At 34.5% G+C, this 26055-nt stretch overlaps 1 protein-coding gene and 1 long non-coding RNA gene across 15 annotated transcripts in view; one reads left to right on the top strand and one right to left on the bottom strand.

The window, feature by feature from the left end:
* The window catches only part of LOC141490997 (uncharacterized), a 35586-nt gene extending 16322 nt beyond the window's left edge, over window positions 1-19264 (bottom strand). For 2 of the 3 annotated variants that reach the window (XR_012469417.1, XR_012469418.1), the window contains exons 1-2: window positions 19224-19264; window positions 6674-6753 (exon numbers count right to left, since the gene is read on the bottom strand). This is a non-coding gene — a long non-coding RNA (uncharacterized LOC141490997). Of the gene's footprint in view, window positions 1-6673; window positions 6754-6877; window positions 7000-19223 lie in introns of those variants that run through there. The other variant, XR_012469419.1, reaches the window with a different exon arrangement.
* Window positions 1-26055, top strand: part of MAP2 (microtubule associated protein 2) — a 344929-nt gene that overhangs the window by 292250 nt on the left and 26624 nt on the right. For 6 of the 12 annotated variants that reach the window (XM_074191477.1, XM_074191482.1, XM_074191480.1 and 3 more), the window contains 5 exons: window positions 6664-10431; window positions 10651-10857; window positions 11032-11166; window positions 16177-16238; window positions 21633-21780. In XM_074191477.1, coding sequence (XP_074047578.1) covers window positions 6664-10431; window positions 10651-10857; window positions 11032-11166; window positions 16177-16238; window positions 21633-21780 — 4320 coding nt within the window. Of the gene's footprint in view, window positions 1-4273; window positions 4532-6663; window positions 10432-10650; window positions 10858-11031; window positions 11167-16176; window positions 16239-21632; window positions 21781-26055 lie in introns of all 12 variants that reach the window. The other 6 variants (XM_074191481.1, XM_074191479.1, XM_074191484.1 and 3 more) reach the window with 4 other exon arrangements.

Below are 26055 nucleotides of genomic sequence, written 5' to 3'. Positions count from 1 at the left end.
GAGCTTTGAATGTATAATTTTCAACAAGTTTTCATACAAAAAAGAAACTTCTGCCTAAATGTCTATTAATCAGAAAATTAAAATAAGCAGCATGCCTAGCTCCCTGAGCATTCCAGTTTAATTTCAGTATTACATAGTATTCCAAATAAGAAAAAGTTTTGCCCTTATTTTGTCACCTATCTTTAACAACTTTCTTTTTTGTAGCTGATGAAATTTACACATTTGTAAATGTGAGAAGATTGAAAATTGGTTTCTCCCTAAGGAAATGGTGGATTAATTTTTCTAGTTCTGTGTTTCTGTTCCAAAGTCTCTATGGTTATTGGGCTTATTTGAAGAGATGAAATAGAAGACTTCTGAAATGCACTAAGGCTGCACACTACCTGTGACTTATGTAGATCAATCAATGGCAATAAAATTGTCAACTGGAAAAAGCTGAATTCACTGGATATTAAAGCATGAAACATTCATCTCTTCCCATTCTTCATTGATTCTGGCCTGGCTGATTTCCATCCATTCATCCCACCCTGTGGCTTCCATGGATCTCTCTGTCCCTGTGCATGCATCCATCCTGTCCTGTCTTATCTTGTGTCTGTCTGTCTTGTCTAGTTCTCCCTGCAGTTTCTTCCGTGTGTCTGTTTGTAGATGAAGGGGCTGAGGATAAAGTGGGACCTCTGCCTGCCACCAGCGGGGAGAGGCGTAAGCTCCTAGCCCCCTCCATTTCAGTGTCTGTGCCTGATGATGACCCTTACAATTCAGATGAGGAGTACTATGAGCACCCCTTGTTCAGCTCAGAGTGGACTGACTCTAGTATGCTCCCCAGTGCCACCACGCAGATGGCCGAGGGCCTGTTGAGCCATGACAAAGGTGAACCAAGCATGGTCCCTTTTTGCTCCTCCTCCCCGCCCTGAAACTTCAACCACATTCATCATGTTACATGTGCTTTCATGTTGGGGTGGGAAAAGAAACAACCTGTTTTTTCCACATGGAAATGAAGTCCTTATGTAGATCAGTTCCACCACTTTCTTAGAAGTGTAATGAATGTGTTTAAAAGGAAGTTTTCATTCCAAAGCAACAGCAAAGAATGAGATGAGAGATTAATTCTGAAATAAATCCTTCCTGCCACCTATTAATAGATAAACCATGGAATATGCAAATTCTCTTCTTATATAAGCTAACAAAGGTATATATGTTTCTTATATTCTTCTGCCCAGGAACATAGCATCACTGGAATATAATCCAAAAATAATGGATTCTTCTTTTAACTCTGGGCTAAGTTCATAATGCATAAATGTATATTTGGGAAAAGGTCGCTTTTGTAGTTTGTTGGGGTAGAATTAATTATGTGACTTTCATTCCTTCCTGAAGGAAATCATTTAGAGGCTCTATTGAAGTAGCTACATGGCATAGTGGCTAAAGCATTGGATCCAAGAGTCCAAAAATCATGAGTTTGAATCCTGCTTCAGACATCTACAAATTGGGTAACCCTAGGAAAGTTCCCTCTGCTGCAAAATGGGGATAAAAATATGTCCATCTCAAAGAAATACTTGTGAGGATGAATTATTTTACATCCAAATAATTCATAATTTGGGTTAGTGTCGATTGTTTTGTAAGATTTAAATGGCTATATATTTGTTAGCTATGATTTATTATTGCTATTTATTTTTAATTGACTTTGTTGAGATGAAATGGGATGAGGCACACGATTATATAGTAAAAATGTAATCAATATCATGAAGGAAAACAACTGTTCTTAAATCTTAAGAAAGACATCACTCTGGCATTGGAAAAGACAAATATGTGTGACTATATTTATTAAGAAATACAGTTGAAGACAATTCTACTATTGTGAATAACAGCTGAAAATCCTTTATCATACAGTCTGGTATACACATGAATTTTGCCAACTTTTCTTGAAATTAAAATACAACAGTATATTACCAATCCTAATCTGATAAAGGAGTGTATTTAGAGAGAAAATATCAATCTTCCAATGGTATACAGAAGATAAAATAGTGAAAGGAAGGGAAGTACAGATGACTTCAGTTAAGGATGATTGGGACAGAAAAATAAGAGTGATTTATGAAAAATTGGGATGAACAAATTTGAATTAATTTTGAAAAAATTTAATTACATGTCACATTGAATATAGTCTACTAGCACAAGAGAATAATGCTAAAAGTCTTTTTACTGGATCAGAGAACTCAATTACTTTACACCACAAAGAAAGAGCAATTTAAATGAACATGGTGAGGTAAATTCAGAAAGGCAAAAATACCACAAATAGAAATAAACTCCCAAAGTAAAAATGTCAATTTGATTAAATATTAACATGATAAATAAATGTCTAGTTATATCAGTAATAATTTTGTATTAGGAATAAAATGTAAAAAAATCATCTTTTTTTTTCTAACAATTTCTGCTTTCCACAGTGTTCTAAAAGCTAAACATCATTTAATATTTTCAATATGACTCTTCCATTGAGATTTAATTCAATTGAAAAATGTTTCACTACAATTACTGTTTTTCATTAACATGGACATTTTCCAACCAATTTCTCTTTCTTTATATTTCATAAATGAATAGGAAAAACAAATGGATAAAACATTTTATTGGATTTTGGGAATTTGGTGTTATTATTTAAAATTTAAATACCTGTACTATGAAGGCTGCTAAGTGGCATAGTAAATAGTGGCCTTGGATTCAGGAGGACAGGAGTTGGAATCCTGCCACTTACCAGCTGTGTGACCTTGGGAAAATCACTTAACCTTGATTGCCCCACATCCAGGGTATCTCCAGTTGCCCTGATTCATATCTGGCCATTGGAACCAGATGGCTCCAGAGGAGAAAGTGAGGTTGATGACTTAGCACAACATCCCCTTCACTCAAATCCAATTCATGTGCTTTTCATGGTACCAACTCCTGATGTCTTAGTCTTCTTTGAAAATGAAGGACAGGGGCAGCTAGATGGCACAGTGGATAAAGCACCGGCCCTGGAGTCGGGAGTACCTGAGTTCAAATACAGCCTCAAACACATAATAATTACCTAGCTGTGTGGCCTTGGGCAAGCCACTTAATCCCATTTGCCTTGCAAAAAAAACTTAAAAAAAAAAAAAAGGACAGATATTATTACCGGTACTGTAACCTGAGGATTTTTAAAGGTGTTTATAAGATAAATGAGGCATCATTTCATTTTGTTTCCTTAGACTTTTTTTGATATAAAATCCTAAAAACTAATGCTTATTTTTAAAAATACATACACATTTTCTTCTTCTTTTGAATTTATGAGTGACATTTTTATTTCAGAAGTTTCATCAATATGGTAGAAATTAAACACAACAAATAAGTTCTATAAAATAATATGATTCATTTTTCCCCTTAACTATACTTTCTAAAATATTTTTGACCTTTCTTAAAAAGTTTTCATTTTCTTCTATGGTACCATAGAGAGTGAAAGAGACAGTTGTATAATATTTTGCTATAGAAATAATAGGATGATGGAGACTCCTTCTATATACCAGAATAGATTGGTACCTGCCCTACATGTATTGTCATAGAGAATTGTCTAGAACACTGATAGAGTCTTTGCTTAGAGTCTCACAGCCAGGATGTCAGAGTCAGGTCTTGAACTCAGGTATTCCAAATTTCAAGACTAGTTCCTTATTTATTTTTCTATTGTGCCTCTTGTAGTGTAAAAATATGAATAAATTCCCATAAGTATTGGTGTGATAAGGCAACCAAACTCTTGTCTTTTTTCATCTCTCCAAGAAATATTGTCCTTTAAAAGTTTATTGTGTTAGCGTTTTTCTCTCCCAAATTGTGATCAGTTCTTATATAGAGACTTCCTACATTGGAAAAAACAGCACATAACTAACAACTGCAGAGCTTTTCTGAGTACATCAATACCGCTACATTTCACAATCATATGTTAACAAGTAGCATCATCTCTTATTTCCAGCAAATATTCAACATATTTTCAACCTATAGCCATTTCTGCTAAAGGAAAAATAGAGCAAAAAACAAAACAAAAACTCTTTCAGCTCTCAATTTCCAAAATGCATTATCATTAAGTAACTGTGAACTATATCAACCAGTAAATAACACATTGTTCATCATAAGATTAATTTGTTCATCCTAATGATAAAATAAAGTCAACTTGAGGTTGCCATTATATCATGAACATGGAGCTGAAAGTGTTATTTGTATAAGAGCTCTTTTAAATGTTGTACGGTGTGTTGTCTATAGTCCTGATGTCAACATCTTTTTCATCCCTAAGAAGAAGAAACAGTAGGAAGTCCATTGGCTGAGGAAGCGTATCCTGCTGTTCTTCCTGAAAAAGAATGGGGCAAAGAGTGTGGGGACACTATGTCCTCAGACCAACTAAAGGACCTCAGTGAGGTCCAAGTGGACTCTAGTTCGAAAGCAAAAATAGTTCCTGAAGAAAGTGTTTCCACTGGGGAACCACTTGAGAAAAGTATAAAAGTGGTCCAGGAAGTGTCTCTGGATATAAAAACACCTTTCTCTGCTGGGGAAGGTGTGTCTTCTTTAGGATTTGCATGTTTGCTTCTGAATAGGCTATTTTATAGCTTTACCAACTTGGCATTTTCTCAAAGCTGTTCCATCTCTGATTCTTTTCATTCTTTTAGCTCTGGTTGTTGTGCTTAAAGTATACATAGCTTGTATTTTGCACCGGTGCCCTGTGACCGCATGGTTTTCTGCTGTCGCACCAGATTCCTAATTTTACTTTGCTATGATGCAATATGCTTTGCAGCTAAGCTGATAATGTCACCTGAGTGCTTTTCCCTTCCCCATCTCAGATGTTTGCCAGTCACATTGCTAATATGTGTACACTTTTATTTTATTTTATTTTTTTAATTTTCGGTGCAGAGATTCATCTGCTTTTCTTTCAAAAACTAGATATGTTGACTTGGACAATGATACCAAAGGCTTAAATTTTTAATGTGTTTTTGTTTGCAGTGCAGTGTGCTGTATTTTTATGCTTTAGTGCATTCTGGTTTAGTTTTCCTTGAGCTATTGCTGATGCTTCTTGTGTCATATCCCTTCCATTTATTGCAGCCCATCTCTTTAGTCATTTCCAAATTTCTTGAGTTTTCATCCATATAACTTTTATTAGAAGTTCATAAATTATTTCTTTTCTATTGTTACAACAGGATACACAAGTCCTTAAGGTAATGATGTTCCAAAACACTTTCTTTTTGAGAGATGGTTGAGTTTTATTCTTTTTTCCCAAAACTTTACAAAGTGCAGGGTATCTCAAAAGTCTTAGTGCAGTTTTAGGTTTTAATAGGTATTAGTTAAGTTACTGTCAGCCAATATCTACTAAAGTTTAAAACTGCAATAAAACTATTGTACCATCCATTCAGTCCAACTGGTACATAGACCTTAAACCAAAAGTGGGTCCAGGAATGGTGGTACACACCTGTAGTTAATCCCTACTGCAAGGGATAGACTACTTGAGCTCAGTAGAGATAAAGTCAATCCAGTATCTACACTATGTCCACTACAAATTTATCGAACTCTTGAGAACTGAACTCCTCAGGCTGCTAATAAAGAAATATATTGGCCCAGGTCAGAAAAACAGCAGATAAAAGCTTCCTGCTGATCCATATTGGAATCAGTCCTACGAGTGACTGCTACATTTCCAGCCTGAGTTGGATAAAGAGACCCAATCTCAAGAAAAATAAATAAATCAAAATGTAATTTTTAAAAAGATATCATTAATTATCAATCACAAGAGAACAATTATAATAAATTTAGTATTTTTGAGGCTGTTACCAGGCAAAGTTTTCTGAATTTTCAGATTTCCACCATGTGAGTTGTCCAAAGATAAAGAAAGATATATTTTAGAATTGTCACATTTTAATTTTCTAAGAAAATTAAACACACAGTTCTTCAATCATTATTACTTGTTTTTTAAAGAAATGTTTCATTGAAAGACTGTGTTACAAAATATTTTAAAATATTCAACAGATGTTGAATCATGAATAGAGTTAAGATTTTTAAGATGAAAAATTAAATTATTCCATTCTTGTCTTTTTTATGAGCATAACTTATAAATGATTGGTTACTATCAATATCAGTTATTTCCTTGTAAATGGGAAGTATACAATTATAATTAAAGATTATTATCAATGTTACATTCCTTAGTTTAAAAAAATTTGGGTCCAATGTCTATTAGAAATCCCTTATTCTTAAAATAGTCACAACACTAGTACAAAACTTGTTATTTTTCCTTGGTATTGAGAAAATTAATGCAAAAAGTTAGTAGAAATCAAAACCTTTTTCTATTCCATCTTCAAAATTGTACTGAGCCCTCTGTGGCTTGGTAAGTAAAGTTTCTTGAGGAGGTTAATTTGAAATGTGCATCTGGAGGTAAATCTAAAGCATATTTCTCATACAGACTTGAGGAATGAGAAGTTCCACAGACACCTAATTAAAGGTAGAGACCATTCCAACAAGAGTAACATTCATCTTAGTCTTACCATTTTCATACTGATTTTTAAATAAATACTGAGCCTGCATGTTTCCATGTGTTTTTTTTTTCTTTTTACCCTCCCATCCATTAATCACATCAAAGAATGATTATTGCTGTTTGCCTAAATGCACTGTGTATGATCTATTTAAAAAGCAACCCAATTACTTCAGATTTACTTACAGCCTCGAAGATGGAGTTCCATGAACAACAGGGCACTGGTCCTCTCACAGTTGAACCATTAGACAAGAAGGAAATGGAATCTGGAAAAGGAAGTAAACCTGATGAACTGCCTAAACATGATGCCTTAGTTGCCCAGTCAGCGCAACCTGAGACTGTAGATAAAAAGAACATGCATGGCAAAGAGGACGAAAAGGAACCTCTTACCCCATTTGAACAGACTTTTGGGGAAGACCTACAGCAGAAAAGTCAGTTAATCCCTGCAGCACTTGATGTGGGTTTTCCTACAGAGACCATATTTCAGAAGGAGCAAAAAGACTTGTCCATTGAAGTACCTAAAGATGAATGGAGTGCATATAGTCAATTATCTCCTGGCCCTCTCACACCCATGAAAGAAAATTATGAAATTCAGGAAATTCCAAAGTGGGATGGGAAAAAATTAGACTCTCCAAAGCCAACTCCCTTGGAAAGTGTGAGCTTTCCTTTACCTTCTGAACCTAAAGCTGATTTATCAGATAAACTTGCTTCCGAAGCACTACCCTTGGCAACAGAGACACTGACACCAGAAGATAAAAAACTGAAGGAAGAGTCTAGTGGCCCACAGATTGCCAAAGAAATTTCAAAGGATGATCAAATCCATATGGAAAAAACATTAAAATCAGGGGAAACAACAGCCTCAATGGAAATTACAACATCCATAGAAGCTGACAAAGCAACTGTAGCAGAAAGTCCTGTCAAGAAAATTTCCATTGTTGGGGAAGAAAAAGATGTAAAAAAGCAAGAAAGTGAGCAAAAGAAGGAGCCTTACACATTTGATGGACAAAAGTCTGCTTTATTTGACAGTGAGCATCCAAAACCAGAAGAGAAAAGTGTTATTTCTGAAAAGATGACTATGCCAAAAGAAGATGAATCCCAAAAGATGTTAGACGAAGAGATGGGCATCATCAGTGTCTCAATAGAGAAAGCATTCCAAAAGGAAGAAAAGAAAGACCAAAAAACTCTCATTGATGATTTAAGACAAGATTCATTCCCTGAAGACTTAGGGCAAGTCCTTTCAAGCACAGCTACAACTTCAAAAATGCTGGATAAAGTCCCTGATGAACTAGGTCTCCTCAGTGAAAAGAGTGAAACTAAGGAACTGTTTCGAGAGGAAGTTGTTGACAAAGACATTGATGCCCATAAGACAGGAGTTGCAACCTCTCTTGATTATGATAGGCAACTGGATGAAGACAAATCTGGAATGTCCAAGTACTTTGAAACCTCGACATTGAAAGAAGAAACCACAAAGAGCATTCAGTCTGGCAGTGACTACTATGAATTGAGTGATACAAAAGAAAGTGTCTATGAATCCTATGATACAGTTTCACCTATACATAGAAGTTCTGAAAAGGAATTTTATCCAGGAAAGGAACAGCAACCTGCTCCCATTTTAGAGGGTGGATACAGTACCCTTGCACAGAGCTATCCAACTGACCTACCTGAAGAACCTAGCTCTCCTCAAGAAAGGATGTTCACCATTGATCCAAAAGTTTATGGAGAAAAAAGAGACCTCCACAGTAAAAATAAGGATGATTTGACACTCAGTCGGAGTTTAGGACTCGGTGGTAGATCTGCCATAGAACAAAGAAGCATGTCAATCAATTTACCCATGTCTTGCCTGGATTCCATAGCCCTTGGATTTAACTTTGGTCGGGGCCATGATCTCTCTCCACTGGCTTCTGATATTCTAACTAATACTAGTGGGAGCATGGATGAAGGGGATGATTACCTTCCAGCCACAACTCCTGCCCTAGAGAAAGCTCCTTGTTTTCCAACAGAAAGCAAAGAACAATTGGAGGAGGAGAAAGTGACCAAAGCAGAAAATATCCAAGTAGAATCATTGTGTGAGTCACCTTTCCTGGCTAAAGATTATTATAAAAATGGGTCTGTGATGGCTCCTGACTTGCCTGAAATGTTAGATTTAGCAGGCACAAGGTCCAGGCTAGCCTCTGTGAGTGCAGATGCTGAGGTGGCAAGAAGGAAATCAGTACCATCAGAGACATTGCTTGAAGAGAGCAGTACTGGCTTGACTACTCTAACTGATGAAAACCATGTTGCTGCAAAAGCAGACAGTCAACTTGAGGATCTTGGTTATTGTGTTTTCAATAAATATACAGTTCCTCTACCATCACCTGTCCAGGACAGTGAAAATTTATCAGGTGAAAGTGGTTCCTTCTATGATGGTTCTGATGACAAGATCCGAAGAGATTTGGCTACAGATCTTTCATTGATTGAAGTGAAATTGGCAGCAGCTGGAAGAGTCAAAGAAGAGGTTAGCAGTGAGGAAGAGTTTTCCCAGCCCATCTCTGGTGATAAGTCAGGTCTTGGTGTGGAATCTGATCATGAAAGGAAGAGTAATGATAAATTGGATACTGTACTAGAAAAGAGTGAAGAACACATTGAATCTAAAGAAATTCAGCTTCAAGAAGAAAAAGAAAAACCCAAAAAAGTAGTGGAGGGAGTAGATAAAGTTGAAGCTTTTGGAACAGGAATGACCTTTGAGCAAGTATTTGGAAAAGAACCCATCAAACCAAAAGAAACTTCCATTTTCATAAGTGAAAAGGCAGAAAAGAGCCTTAGTTCAGTGCCAGAGGTGGCTGAAGCAGAACCATCCCCAAAAGTAGACCATGGATTGGATGCAGCTCTCAAGAAAGTAGAACAGAGTCAACCCGATGCTAAGATCAGTGACTTTGGGCAGACTGCTTCAGGACTGGAAGGAGATTCTGGGAAAGAAACAGAATCACATATTCAGGCTCCTCAAGAGGATAGAAAACCAAAACCCCCTGAAGCAGACACATTTTCCATTGTTGAGCCTAGCCACCTAAAAGACAGCAGCAAGGTCTCTGAGAGTGAAATCAAAGAAAAAGTGGCCAAACCTGACCTGGTGCACCAGGAAGCAGTGGATAAAGAGGAATCCTATGAGTCAAGTGGGGAACATGATCATACTCCTGAGAGTTTGACTATGGAGTCCTTGAAACCTGATGAGGGCAAGAAAGAAGTGACCCCAGAAGTAACTGTCCTACAGGAAGACATCACTATCCAATTGCCAGAAGAAGAACCTCCAAAGAGTTATGTAGTAGAACCCAAAGGGACTGATCTCCAAATGGAGCAAGTTCAGCAGTCAAAGGAAGAGGTCAAAGAAACTCCGGACATCTCCATCACTCCCTCAGAAGTCATTGAACCATTGCTACAAGGGATTGTACCTGAACCAGAGGAGGCTCAGAAGGAGGAAGAGGAAGAAATAGAAGCCCAGGGAGAATATGACAAATTGCTTTTCCGCTCAGAAACTCTCCAGATAACAGACTTGAGTGTTCCAGCAGTCAAAGAGGAATTGGTGGAGTCAGGTGCGACTGAGATGCCTGAGTACAAGGGAGTAATTGAGTCAGTGGTGACCATTGAGGATGATTTCATCACTGTAGTGCAAACCACAACAGATGAAGGGGAAACCGGCTCCCATAGTGTGCGTTTTGCTGCCCTAGAGCAACCAGAGGTTGAAAGGAGACCCTCTCCCCCTGAAGAAGAAGAGGAAGAACCACAAATAGAAGAATCTGCAGAAGCACTTGGAGAACCCAAGGAGGGCTCCCCTGAAGCCCCTGCTTCCCCAGAAAAAGAAGAACTTGGCTTTTCTGAATACAAGACAGAAACTTATGATGATTACAAAGATGAAACAACCATCGATGACTCCATCATGGACGCTGACAGCCTCTGGGTGGATACTCAAGGTGTGCATTATCCTTTTTTTTATTTCTTGTTACCTAACAAAACTTAGTAACTCAATGGACAAAAATTATAAATGTCCAGTGCCCAAAATACTTATAAATACCCTAACATTTTAAAACAACCCTATATTTCATTTTTTAAACTTCAAGGACCTTTGATGTCCCTTACTAATTTCTGATGTTGCTGTTGTTTTGTTGTTATAATTTCCTTTGATCCCACAGATGATGATAGAAGCATCATGACAGAGCAGTTAGAGACTGTTCCTAAAGAAGAGAAAGCAGAGAAGGAAGTTCGGAGACCATCTCTCGATAAACATAGGAAAGAAAAACCCTTTAAAACTGGGAGAGGCAGAATTTCCACTCCTGAAAGAAAAATAGCTAAAAAGGAACCTAGCACAGTCTCCAGAGATGAAGTGAGAAGGAAAAAAGGTTCATTTAACAATCATTATTATTTTATTTATTTTAATATATGTCAATTACTTCGAGATTACTATTTGTGATCAGTACAATGGTAACTTTAATAATTTATCAGAGTTTATTCGGTTTTATTGAACTTGTTCATTTTTTTCCTGATTATGTGCTTTTGTGTTTTCTTATCCATAGCAGTTTATAAGAAGGCTGAACTTGGTAAAAAAACAGAAGTTCAGGCCCACTCTCCCTCCAGGAAAATCATTTTAAAACCTGCTATCAAATATACTAGACCAACTCATCTCTCCTGTGTTAAGCGGAAAACGACAGGTGACTGTGTTCAATTCTGCAATGTGGCTGGCAAACATAGACACCTATCTTTTTTTTTAATCCCATTGCCTTAGCAGCTTCTTCATCTTATTTTTTTTCCTCTGAGACCCTACAATGTCATAAATAATATTGCTATTAAGCGTGTTGTATCATTGTTTTATTTTGTTTTCCCCCAGACAGAAGTCATTATCATATATATATGCTTGTCATACTCAGACATATCAGTGCGTGACTGTATCTTAGTATTGTGTTTTACTATTATGTTGTACAGACCTTGCTTTCCATTCTGTGTTCTAGTGGGAAAATGGTGACAGCTTTCACCATGGTTTACATCTCCATTTATTTTGATTTTTTTTCCTCCTCATGCCTAAAACCATATGTATTTCCTCATATTTTCTACATCAGCACTGCCAAATCTGTTACTGATGTTGATGAATTTCATTAAAACCACCAAGAGAATTAAATGAAAATGAAAGAGAAAAATTATGGAAAATTTAAGTGACACTGTGATTTATGAAATGCTGTTGCTTTGGAAGAAAGAAAATGGTAGTATATTATAATCTCAGCAGATTTTATTACTTAGCAATCCAAAATTAGGAAGACTTTTCATTCAAGAGCATTGCATTTTCTGTGCTGACACTTTGAAATCAGGATAAAGAAATGTGATGGGTTCAGTGAAATTTACCTGCATAGTCAGCACATACAACTCTAAAGTGAAACTGGTTTTACATGAATTTCTGAGCGTTATGAAGTCTCTCTCTATTTTTACTACCTACTAATTTGTCTTTATTATGTGAAGAACCAAAATTTATAACACTAAATTTTGGAAAGGTAGGGGATAAAATATCACATGGTATTAATAAAAGTCAACTACTAAAGCCCCCTTATTCTAAAGCATAATTTGTATGTATCATAGGTGAACTGTAGATGTGTGATGACACTGCACTATCTAATTTTGTATTGTGTTTTATCATTTTAACTTTTATTAGTTGGCAGACATATAGACCACCACCTATAATCCCTTGGAGGGATTTTCTCTGAAGGTATATAATAGCTCAAATAGTGACTTATGAGACTTAGAATCTGTTTGCTTGTTAAGTTTCTTTGATATCCTCTAAAGTACAAAATATTTCATGAGCTTTTTTTGTTCTATATGAATTATATGCTTCCTTTCAGATCCTGTTGTATCTAGGGCATTTTGGGGGAATAAGTGCTTACAATTACACGTGGACCCCTGATAGTATAGGTTAGGGATTGGGGTTTCAGTATTGTAAGGTCAATTGTGTATCAGGAACTAAATGATTAGGAATCATGCATAATTAAATCACATTTTTAGGTTTTCAGGACCTTGCAATTTGATTGGTGGCTAGATTGGTTCAATTGGACCTGACTTGGAAACCTGCAACATACAAACCTTTAAATTGTAACTTTATCACTTGCTTTCTTGGCAAGGACTGTTTGATTTTATCAGAACTAAAGCAGAGAAGTTTGCATAGTGAAGTTTTTTGTTTTGTTTTCTTGTTCTGTCTAGAACTGAGTAGTCAGTGCTACTAATACCCTAAGTTTTGAAAAGCATAAAAAGCCCCCAAGAAGGAAATGAGATAATAGCTTTGCCTCATGTTTGGTATTTGTTTTATGTGATATTAGGCACTAATATCCATCACTTTTCATTTTCTCTGTATATATTGGTGGTTAGAATTTTAAAAAGAACATGAAGTAGTGTGAAATAGTAGGTTAACTCAGCCTCCCTGGACTGTTATGCCAGAAGGAAGATAAATTTCTGACTAACAAAAATCTAATCTTTTTAAAAATAGAAGTTTATGTTCCTTGTTTTAGGATCATTTCCTTACTTCACATAGAAAGATAAAAACCATGCATAATTGTGTTTGTGTTTTTTAAATTAAGATTTAGTGGGAAGAAAGATAATAATTTACCTCTTCCTTAGATATAAAAATTTTTGTTCTATCCTATATGATTATATATTCAACATTTCAAGGATCAAAGTTCTGTGACATATGCAGGAAAACATGGAAGTACAATTTGGAAAACATTTCTTTTATGAAACAGAAGAAAACTGAAGTTAATGTGCATAAAGCAAAATTGCCCATTTAATTTTTTTATGTTTTATTTTTAAAGTTAAATGTATTTTTACTTTATTTTTATTTATTTATTTTTATTTTAGTTATTATTTATTTATTTTATTCTGGTTTTTTTATTATTTTTTAGTTAGTTTTTATTTATTTGTTTGTTTATTATTTATTTTTGAAGTTAAATTATCCAATAAATATCCAAATTATCTAATAATAGATAATTTAGGATTGGATAATTTAGGAACCTTCTTCACCAACCAAAATCAGCATTCTTTTTTTTAAATATTTGGATGGATCCATGATCCACTGATGGATTTCTCATGAGAAATTTCTCAGCCCAGCCCCTTCTTATTATGTGTTATTCTTAAGAACACCTTTCATTAAACTCTTACAAAAGATTTTAATCAGAAAAAAATCATCTGATTCAATATTTTGTGATAGTGGGGCACAGTGTTCAAGTTATCCAGCCACTATTTTTGATCATCATTAAATAACTGGACACTTATTCCTCCTAAATCAATAGACAGAACTTGGAAACCCATTTTCAAAGCAAAATTTATCTAGGTCTCCACAATTTAAAATTTGTAGAACCAAACACAAAATTAGAAAAGAACTTTTTTGTCTCTTAGAAGAGTTCATTTTTAAGTTCGAAACTTCAAACAAAATCTTAATCTTAAAACAAAAGAAACCATTATGCCATCTTGATAATTTTGTCAGTAATCAATAATTCAACATTGGAATCACAAAGTGTGAAACAATTTTGTTAGCATATGAGTCAGAGGAATAGAAAAAAAATTTTCTTTTTAAATTGAACTTTCTTATTTTATGAAAAAGGGAATGGAAATAAAAGAAAGAGACCCTTTGCTGGGTGGGTGTAGAGAGGAATGATAGCAAGGAAGTTTGTTTCATCATCAAAACATCTGTTCCAGTGTCTATGTCAACATCTACTAGTATGTGCAAGTAAGACACCCACCCCCCGTTGTTACTAATATCTCTATTGTCACAGGGAATAGAATGTGCAATTTATTATTTTGAGACTTGAAGGAAATCACTTTGAATTATTAAATTGCACCACTGTGACCCTAGCATTAAATCTGTTTGTTTGGTCTTTGTTGTTGTTATAATCATTATTGTTGTTTGATTTGGGGGGAAGTCAAGAAACATTTTAATTGAATTTTTATCAAAGCCACAAGAAATTGATTCAAGATTTGTTTAATTCATGTGAAATTGTGAGATCAGGTAAGTCATCAACACTAAGTCTATTGTAAAATTGCAAAAGAGAGGGTGAAGTTCAAAAAGCAAAGAGACCTACAACACCAGCAAAAATAAACAGCAGTAACAGATGTGGTCATAACAATGCAAAGAGTGCATGTTTAGAACGCATCCTGCTTTACATCCTGAACCTTAAAAATGTCTTTCTTTTTCTTCCTTTCCTAAGTTATCCCTATCCTCTATACCCTCCCTCTTTTTTAACATTTTCAAGTCAAACAAAATGTTTTATGCCTATACATATAAATGTACGAATATTAGGATTTGAAGAGCTGAGGAAGGCTTGGGGTAAGCTAACATTGACAGGTGTGCTCAGAAATTACAAAGATTTCTGAGGATAAGACAAAAACCTTACAAATCCAGAATAAGAACTTGGGATCTTTAACTGGGGATGATCATTTTCTAAGTGTAAGCTACACTTTTTTCTTTGCTACACCACAAAACTTTTAAGTAAATGAACATCCAAAACACTACATAAATCTTGATTTATATAGAAATTTCGAGTTCTCAGCTATCCCTGAGATCAGGGACTGGTTTAAGAAATTTAAACAAGAGTTTTAAGGAAGTCTGGATTTAGCACTGGAGACCTGTGTTCTAATCCTTTCTCTACTAACTAATGTGACCCTGATTATCTAATCTAACCCCTTCGTTTTAGAAAAAAGAAAGCAAGTTTTAAATATAATGTGATTTACTCAAGGAAATAAGTGGCAGGGTCAATATTAGTTCCTTCCATTCCTAATATTCTGATTCCATATAACTAAATTTGATACTTCCTCATTTTTATTGAACTAGAATTCATAGAGATAATTGGCTTATGTGGGGAAGGAGACACCAGAGAAATCTTGGCAATAAATTACTTTAACTTGTATAAATTTATATTGTATATGTTTAGATTTAAAACATAAACTATTATTTAAATTTTATAGTTATATAAAGCCTTTGGAATAAAAAAAACCTGGATACTACAGGATACTACAAAATAAGAAAACTAATTAAAGATCAAACAGAAAGGAGAAATCAATTCATTCCAACTGATTGATTGAATCCTAATATCCTGAAAACATTAAAGATGATTGCAGAGAGTTGTGAATCCATTTTCAAACGAGTAAGGCTTCAGTGGCTTATGGACTATGTAAAACTGGTTCAAAGAAGATGAGACTGCTAGCAGAATTAGATGTAGTTGTAATAGTAGCAGCAGAAGCAGCAGCAGCAGCAATAACAGCAGCAGTATCTAAAGATTTCTTGTGAGGATAAAATGAGATGACGTTTGCATAAGGAGCATGTCATTTTATCCCCACAACAAATCTGTGGCATAGATGCTATTATTTATCCATATATTTACAGATAAGTAAACTGAGGCAGGTAACAGTTAATTGTTTTACTCAAGGTTCCAACTAGTAAGTGTTTGAGGCTGGATTGGAATTCAGGTCTTCCTAGCTCTAGGACCAGGGCTCTATCCACTGTGCAACCTAGCTGCTAATATGTGGCTTAGTGATGCATTCATCCATGTTCCTATAGTTACAAAATTTGGAAACCTAATAAGATTTTACTGTGCCCTTCTCTATGGACATATTCAATTGTACTAGAGGTATAAGTTCAATGTTCTTACAACTTTTGATCATTATTCTTATTATTGTCATTGGTCCAACAGCGGCAGGTGGCGATACTAACCAAGCTTCTGGTATATATAAACAAGCAAAGGACAAATTCTCAGTAAGTAAAATCATTTTCTCCTTATTTCTGGATGTGAGTCTCCTTTCTATTTAAATATTTTGGTAATTTAATTACAACATTATGAGAAATTATGCCTTTCCCTTGAAATGTAATCTTAAATCATTTAAATAAAATTTATATTCTGTTGCTCCTTTATATTCAATATTGATGAAGATATTTGATGATTTATCATGCACCATTTGTGCCTAGCTTCAGAGCAGTGTAAAAGATAAGCACAAAATTATGTATAAATATCTTTAGCTATGTCTGTTAGTCTATTTAACTCTATGTATGTTAGACAAACTGAGGGAGAGGATTGGATATGAAAGACTTGACCTATAGAGAAAACTGTTTGAAATTGTTAGGTCCCAAGGTAGTTTTCTGAGCTCAAAATATCTCATTTGTCTGACCAATTTAACCAAATGGTTTCTTCCTTTTACTTCTGTTATTCAGATATGATCTTAAGCTGAACAACCATGAGGGACAAACTTGCCTGAAAGATGAATGTAATCTGGTTACCTGTAATGATCATGTGGTTTGGAATGTCCACCTAGAGTTCATGATTCAATCTTATTAGGAGTCATTGAAAACAAAAATGCTAAGGCCCTATCTCAAATATATTATTAGGGATAGTTTAGACCTAAAAGTTTTGTGGGCTGTAGGAAAAGCTGTCTTGTGATTGGTTTAAGCAACCACATCACAAATTACTTAAGTCTTATCATTTGAGAGTAGATTCCCAATTCTCTATAACCATCTTAACTGCTTTTAGGATGTTAGGAACCAATCAATCAGTTGGAATAAATTTGATTTCTCCTTTTTGTTTGGTCTTTAAAGTAACCAGAAATTTTTTTTTGAGGAAAAAAAACTCTAAAAATGCACAGAGGAGTTGTGGCATTAGTCTGGGGGAACTTTCTGTGGAAAACTCTACCTATACAGATTTACAACCAAATGATTTAAGAAATGTTAGTCATTCAAGCAACTAATTTTTATTAAGTGACTGGAAATGTTTCAGGGTTGGGACTATAAAATGAAGAGGAAAAAAGGGAGACAATTCCTGCTTTCAAGACACTTAGATTTTGTCTGAGTTTAAGGACATTCCTAAGCTACACTGAGATTAAAGTTAAAAAAACTAGTGTCAGACAGATGTTGAACACATCTTCCTGATTCCAAGTCTAGAATTCTTTTTATTCCTCCTTTGTCCTGGTAGTTGTCATTATTGTTCTAAAGTAGAATATTTCTTGTAACACTAAATAGCATCTTTTTTCCTTGAGAACTTTTAGCTACTTCTCACATAAAAAAATCTTCATATAAAAATAAGGCATGGTTGAATGAGATATGGATTTATTCAGACATATAACTGTACAATGTGGCTAATAATGTCATATTTATGCTTTGATAAACATTAGATTTTATATAACTACATTTTGTCCTCAAGAAACATCTCAACTCTTCCTTCTGTTTGAGCTAGAAGGCAACAATACCAAGTAGAAAATTAAGCTGAGCTTCTTTTCATGAGAACATCTTGTTAACAATGACATTTGCTTTGAACATCCCATTTTTATCTCTGATTTATCCCCTAATTCCCAGCCTTACCCTACTGGTGTCACTGGATCTTTGTTAATGATTATCACCCCAGTATCTTTCTTTTATTCACATAGTCTAGATTTATGACAGAGATAGTCATCCTCTGGCACTGAAGACAATGTCATTACTGTATGTTTCTAAAACACACTTTTGATTATGTGTGGGAACAGCCAAGTGAGGTGGCTTGTGCTGACCCACTTACACTTCCTGCACATGCTTCTGTGGGCTGTAGGAGGAGAAGAGACAGTGTCCAATCTGTGAGTGCTCAATGGCTTGTAGATGTATCAGTAGAGGGCAAAGTTAGACTTAAGGGCCAATTATGACTTTGGTTGTGTCAAGTCTTACTAACATTTTTGAAGAGGAAAATGCCATTTCTATTATACATTCTTTTATTTTTAAAAAACTGCCAAGAAAGATATCCTATTGGTCATACAACTTAAGTTGTACATCCATTGTTCATCTAGATTCAATGAACATTTCTGTTTCTAACATAAAACTTCCTTTTTCTTCATTGAACTTCATCCATATAGTATCTTAAGTTGAATGAGCTCATTTTTAAGCATTGAATCAGATTAGGGATACTATTCTCTGCAGTAATTAATATATTAACAAAATTTCCCATCCTTATACATTATTTGTAAGCCTACATTAATTATACTATATGATAATATATCATAATTTATATTATTTATATTATGTTAATGCATTTATGTACATTGATTATCCCATTTGATTCTCACAATGATCCTATAAGAAAGGTATATTAACAACCTGAGAATCACTAAGGTGTGGTACAGCATGATGTGATGAAAGGAAATCTGGTTCTGAAGTCAGAAAAAGTTGGATCACAATTCTTTCACTAACATCTGTTAGCTATGTGATCATGAGCAAGACATTTCACCATTGTGAGCCTCAGTTTCCCCATATGTGATATGGATATGCTAATACCTCAATAGTTGTTGTGAGGATCAAATTAGTAGATGATATAAATGCCATATAAATATCAGCTACTGCTATCATCATCATCATCTTCATCACCAATATTACCTTTTCCCACAGACCTCATCCCATTCCAACATTCTCAGAAATGTCAGCATTCATATTACAGAATCTTCAAACACCTACTATGTCTATGTCCAGCACGAAACATCTGGAAACCCTCGTGACCACATCAGACACCCTATGCCACTTCACAACTTCACTACTTCTAATTTTTTATACTTAGAAACACCACCACCTCTTATCTTCACTCTCTCCCTTTCTCACTCTTTCCACTTTAACTTATTTGCTTCTTTGCCCCATAGCCAGGCACTTGAATCATTTCCTAGCCATCACCCTAAATTTCATTATCTCTTTCTCTTTCCTTTGTTCCCATCTTGTGAGGTCGCTTTTCCAACTCACTGCTATAGATTTTCTCTCCTCTTGATTATGGGCTGTTAATCTGGAAACAGACTCAAAATCATATTTTATTCATTATAAATTTAGGCTACATAATTGTGACTTCACTGTTGCTTAGCAACTCACTTATTCCACTATTTAGTCATTTCCTTATCCTATTTCCTAGAGCAAATGGTTTGTGTTTTCTCTCCTCATACTCTCAGCTGTTTTATTGAAGATTAGACATAGACATGCTTCTAAACTCAGTTTCTTCACTTATTCTCTTCTTTACAGAAGAAAGAAATAGACTGACTTAGTTTCCAAGCCTGACAATTATGCCTTTAATCCCAATTAGGTGACACAAAAGTTAGAGGACCAGATCTGGGAGCAGGAAGACTTGAATCCAAATGCAGGTTCTGTCACTTACTAGCCGTGTGATGCTAAGGAAGTCTGCCTCTGTATCTTCATCTGTAAAATGTGGATAATAATAATAATAACACATGCCTCTCAGATTTTTGTGAGGATCAAATGAATTAATATTTGTAAAGTACCTGTCACATAGTAGACCTTTAATACATACTTGTTAATTTTCTTTCTTCCCACTCCCATCCTTCTACTAGGACTGTTTTATCTTATCATTTCCCATCTCTTATGTATCACCCATTTGGCACTTTCTGCCTAGGTTTTTCCAAATCCAATATTATCCCTTCTACCTCACTAAGCTACTGCCTCATCTCTTCCTTCCCTTTCATCACCAAACTTTACCCTTCAGAATGCCTTACAACAAAGCAGAGGTATTTAGTTTGTTATTTTTTGCATGACCGTTATGATATTTTGGTATTCACATCCATAGAGTTGTGACCTAACTTAAGCAAGATGCAAGGAAAATCCATTGTCTTCACTTGAACATGCACCATGTTATCCTCAATTCTAAAAGAGCATCCATGACTATTACCAGATATGGAAATATTGTCATTCCAGAATCAAATTTCTTTCCTATTATATTTGTTGTTTATATTTTCACATGAGGGATTTTATATGCTTCATTGTATGCTTGTTTTAAAAACTAGAATTCTACTTTCTCAAATATCCCTTCCTCAAATAGTCAGAATAAAATCATTGTTTCCTTTAAGAGGTTGTTCTGATAGTGCTAAAACAGCTTCCTTTCTCAATTTTCAAAATTTTTATGACCTTCCTCAACAGGCTTGCCCAAATTCTTGTCTAATAAGATATGTGATCTATGACAAGCTTATAGGACATGAAATAAAGAAATATATTAAAACACATTTCCAAAAATTGCAAAACAATCAGAAATGTTAACAGACTTTAATTTAAAAGAAAACATATTCCAAATTTCTATTTTTATTATAAAACTAGTCAGTAACCAAAGTATATAAATTTTTTCTGAAAATTCTTTCCAACCTCAGTTTCTCAAAATGAGGTCATTTCATATATAGATAGATAGATAGATAGATAGATAGATAAATAGCATGATTCTTTCCTTTTATGAATAAATTAATAGCTTACCAGTTCCATATAGTATATATACAATAATTTTTTTCTGATTTACTTAAATCTCCATAAACACATTTCAAAAAACTTGTCATCTGAGTTTTTAATTGTATTATTCATGTTTATAATTTTTGCCCTAAATAATACATTTTTTTCTAAATCCTTTGGAAAAACACTGACTTTTAAAGCTAAGAAGTAGAGATACTTGAATAGGTGTGAAAATAAGATATTTATTTTGTTACAAATGGGATGAGGAGGAGAGGAAGGAAAACTTTTTGGTTCAGCATGATATAGGCAAAGAAAAATTGATACAAATATGTTACTCTGCTTACTAGAAAGTTATAGGCAATATACAATAACAACTGAGTTGTATCAAATTTGGTCAATCATAGAGTTTTTTGTTCTTTTTAAAACAAAAGAAAAGTTTCACTAAATTATCAGGCCAATAATCAACCTCTCTATTATGATGTCTACTATACTGGCTTAAGAAATAAAGAGGATGGGGGTGGGGGAGCAGATAGAAGAGGAGGAGAGAGTTCCCCATTTCTGACAACTGTACCAAAAATTGTCTTCTGTACTTAGATTGCATCCCTCCTCACCTCTGCTTTTTTGAATCTTTTAGGCTCAATTCAATTGCCAACTTCTATAAGAAGCCAGCCCTAATTGATGTTGGTTGCCATCAATATATTATATTAGAGGTTACCTTGCATTTTTTTTCATTATCTGTGTACATTTTAACCAATGGCCTACCAATAGAATATCAGTTCCCTGAAAGAATCAATCATTTTGTTTTGATCTTTGTTTACCCAAAGTCTGATACAATGCTTCCTTTATGATAAACACAATAAATGATTAATGAATGAATGAATGATGAGATTCATCCAATGGTACATTTGGTTTTGATTTTTCTTTTTTGACTAGGATGGTGTAAGCAAGAGCCCTGAAAAGCGCTCCTCTCTGCCCAGGCCTTCCTCTATCCTTCCTCCTCGAAGAGGTGTCTCAGGAGACAGAGATGAGAATTCCTTCTCCCTAAATACTTCTATGTCTGCCTCAGTACGACGAACCACTAGTATGTATACTTCTATCCAGTTTTCTTTTGTTTTCATTGGAATATCTCAGATATATATAATAAACATACTTATTCTTTCAAAAACTTTTAATGAAGAACCTTAAATAAAACTGGAGAATATTTAACAAGATCTCAAGGCAATCTCTAATGGGCTCACTTTGGAACTAATGGAATTCCCCTGACTAATCTGAAAGTTATATTTACCATTCATAAAGTGATATTCTCCATCTTCTTAGCCCTGATCAAAAGGAAGTAGAATTTTGGGGGTTATTTTAGAGTAGAGAATCTGTTTTTTGTAAAAGTAGTCATAATTTAGCTGTCTGATATTTCTATGCTGCTACAATGACATTTTCCTTTAAAATATCACTAACTTTGGTCAATTTTGCATTTACTTTGGCATTCTTTAATGATTCAACTGTCCTTTCCAGAACCAAAGGTACATAAAAGCATATCTGGCCAAGTTTGCCTTCTGTCCTAAATAATATCCAAAAATCTAAAAAAACAATAATACAATAATATGTTTTATTTTGCATGTCTAGGTCATCTTGTCTTACAGAGCTATTTCTAGAACAAAACCAGGGTGTACTAACTCTGCCAATTTCCAAATTTCTTAAGAACCATAACAAGAATTAGAATATAGGTTTTAGAAAAACTAGTATCATTACTGCTAATAAAATAACCAGAAGAATGCTTTTCATCACTTAGAATGTTGAAATTAATAAATAAATCTGTTCAGCACTGAATCAACTTGCAAATGCTATATGTTTGTTGTGGCTGCTGTGGAATATATGTTATATCTAAACAACAAAATCAATCCCCTTTCCTCAGTTATTTATTTATCAAAATAATAGTCCTAATCACAGCCAACTCGGGTGATTTTTATTTTTAAAAAATAACTATCTAACATGGTTAGTTAGGACAGGCAAATTAATTGAAGTGCAAGGTTTGACTTCCCTTTAATGTCTGCTGCTTAACTTTCATTAGTGGTTTTTGAGCAGGCTCTTTTCCATCAAGCAAAACTTAACTTTTTTTTCCCTCCTAAACGTTAGAGGAGTTTGTAGGTCCCAGTGGTTTATTTTTGTTTTGTTTTGTTTTTGCTTTAGCAATATGCTCTTTATTGTCTTCTGTAAATGAGTTTGTCTCAAAAAGAGATGAAGTTACTTATATGTCAGTGTTTTAAAGGATCTGAGCAAATAAAGGATGCTACCCAAATATCATCTCAATGCTCAATGGAGTCAGAATACTGAGAGATTTTTTTTTCTATTCAAGCAGATACTTACTGTCATTGAGCATAAAACAATCATTTGCTTCCAAACATGTTGATAGTAACATTGTATAGATGAGAATGGGGTAAAAAAATTCTCACAAAGCAATATATGATCTATAGACTAATATTTTCATATGATAGCACAAATTCAAAAAATGCACGAATGTGGAGAACAATAATAATACCTATATAGCACTTGAAGATTGTCAAAGCATTTTGCATATTATCTCAACGGATTCTCACAATAGCTATGCAAAGTGCATAGATGGAGAAACTAAGGCTATGAGAGATTAAATGCCTTGCCTAGGGCCTCACACCTACTAAGTCCCAGGCATGATTCAAATTCAGGTCTTTCTAACTCCAAGTCCTTTATTTTATCCACTACTCCATTTATCTACCTCAATAGCAGGAAAAAAATTATTTAAAATATGCCTAACCTAACAAAATAAATCTGATGATAGGATTGTGATGATTATTTGAAAGTTCAAATGTTTTGGTTTCTAATCAAAGTAATAATGGTATTATATGTGTGGACATTAGACTATTTGCATTTGTTTAGTTTGAGCTTATTATAATACTGACTCTTTTTATTGCAACAATATTGACCTTAATGAAGGATATAAATTCAGGACATACTAAAGTCTTAAATACTGCTGAATCTAAGGGAAGCCACATGGTGCAGTGAATAGAGCACTGGCCCAGGAGTCAAGAGGACCTGAGTTTGAATAGGCCTAGCTGTGTGACCTTGGGCAAGTCATTTAATCCCATTGCCTTAAAAAATTTTCAAAATACCGCTTAAACTGATCCAAGAATTTTGGAACACCCCCCAAAAAAATACTAAAACTAAAATTAAAACTTTTCTGACTTGGATAGAACATTGACTAAGACCTGGGTTCTAATCCTGGATTTACAGTTAATTACATGAGTCAATGTCCTTAAATTCTCTGTGATAATTTCTTCATCTGTATAATCTTGGAGCTGGACTAGGTAATTACTCTAACTATTTCCACTCTAAAACTGTTGGATTAAGAGCCCTGGAATTAAAATTAGAAGATATGAGTTTAAATCTGGGCTCTGATACTGCCTGTGAATCCTTGTGTAAAAGATTGAATTTCTTTGGGTCTCAATTCCCTCAATCATAAAATAAGCAGATTCAATGAAGAGATTTCTTGGGTTCCTTACAACTCTAAAGCTATTGGCACTCACTGTTGAATATAGCTGATATAGTTTATCATATCTTTATTTTTAAATAATTCATGTCATCTCAGGCCATGAAAATCTACTGTATTGTCTATAAGGGAAGGACATGTTGCAAAGGGAGGTTTTTTATTGAAAATTTTGGAGGAAGGGTGCAATTGGCTTAACAATGATTTACACTGTTTTAAAGGATTAATATCTGGAAATTTGTATACATGCCAGGAAGCAGGGAGGACATTGACTTTGCATCCAGAAAACTTGGATTCAAATAATACTACTTTTGACACCAGTTAACTATGGGACTTTTGTGTCTGTAAAATGAAGGGGTGGGAGCTTCACAGGATCACTATTGGAGTCCCTTCCAGTTCTTGATTTCTGATGTTTTGAAAATCAAAGGAACAATTTCTTGTAGTTACTATTGTTCATCCATTCATTCATGTCCAACTCTGTGACCCATACTGTCCCTGGAGTTTTCTTAACAAAGATCCTGGAGTACTTTTTCATTTCTATCTCCAGGGGATAAAGGCAAATGATTTGTCCAAGGTCACACAGCTAGTAAGAGTCTGCCCCTATGAGTGGTAGTTATTACTTAGAAACTAAGTGAAACACCTTTGAACACACCTATATTGGAATATATGTGTATATTCTACATAGAAAACATAGCATAAATAAAAAAAAAGTATGAATTCAGTTCTAGATGGCAGATTTGATCACTCTAGCATCCAGAATTAGCCTCAAGGATGCTGACCAAATATGTAATATTTTTTCTTTACTTTATGCATCTTGTGACATAATTATCATCTCTTAAGAAATCTACTATAAAAACCTGAATATCTTCTGAAAATTTACCATAGAAGCATATTGTTAATAAGATTGTGCAAATTGTTATTAAGATACTAACTACAAAGTTTTCTATTTTGGTTCAGTTAAATGATGCTGAACAATAGGAAAATGAGGTCTTAGGAGTTGATGGGACAATAGAATTGATCCAATCTAATTTAAAACTCAGTATCAGAAAAAGTGCTAGTTTGCATCTTTCACTGTCAATTCAATTATCTTTCCTCCAACCATACTCACTGACTCTTAAGAACATCCAGTAAGTCAGACAGTATTTTCTAGAGTTGTCGGTTATTCAGGCATGGTTACAACTCTTACTGACATTTATTTCATCAAAGTAGCTTTATGATATTATGCTGTTAAATTACTCAAAGGTTATAAATCTTCAAAAGGACAATTCAGACCTCATCTTTAAAAATGAATACTGTGTTCTGGAGCTTACTATAACTCTATTTTTAAAGTATTATTTATTTTGAGTATTACAATTTTTCCCCCAATCTTACTTCTCTCCCACCACCCCCCAAAGAAGGTAATCTGTTAGTCTTTACATTGCTTCCATGGTATGCATTGATCTAAGTTGAATGTGATGAGAGAGAAATCATATCCTTAAGGAAGAAAGTATGAGATATAACAGAATTACATAATAAGATAACTTTTTAAAAAAAATTAAAGGTAACAGACTTTGGTCTTTGTTCAAACTCCACAATTCTTTCTCAGGATACAGATGGCATGCACCATCACAGGTGCCCCAAAATTGTGCCTGATTGTTACCCTGTTGGTATGAGCAAGTTCATAGTCCAGAGTGGAATTTTCAAGTTAGGATACTTTGCTCAATCCTCTACCTCAGTTATTTAGCAAAGAATGGAGAAAGAGCTGACCAGAATATAGGCAATCTTTGATAAAGCTGGGATCAATCCATGAAAAATCTTTCATGGGATATGTCAATAAGGGATATGTCAATAATACCTTGAATT

Source organism: Macrotis lagotis, chromosome 6 (assembly GCF_037893015.1).
Source record: "Macrotis lagotis isolate mMagLag1 chromosome 6, bilby.v1.9.chrom.fasta, whole genome shotgun sequence".
NCBI lineage: Eukaryota > Metazoa > Chordata > Mammalia > Peramelemorphia > Peramelidae > Macrotis > Macrotis lagotis.
The sequence above is the reverse complement of the archived record's forward strand: the minus strand, read 5'-3'. Positions and strand labels throughout refer to the sequence as shown.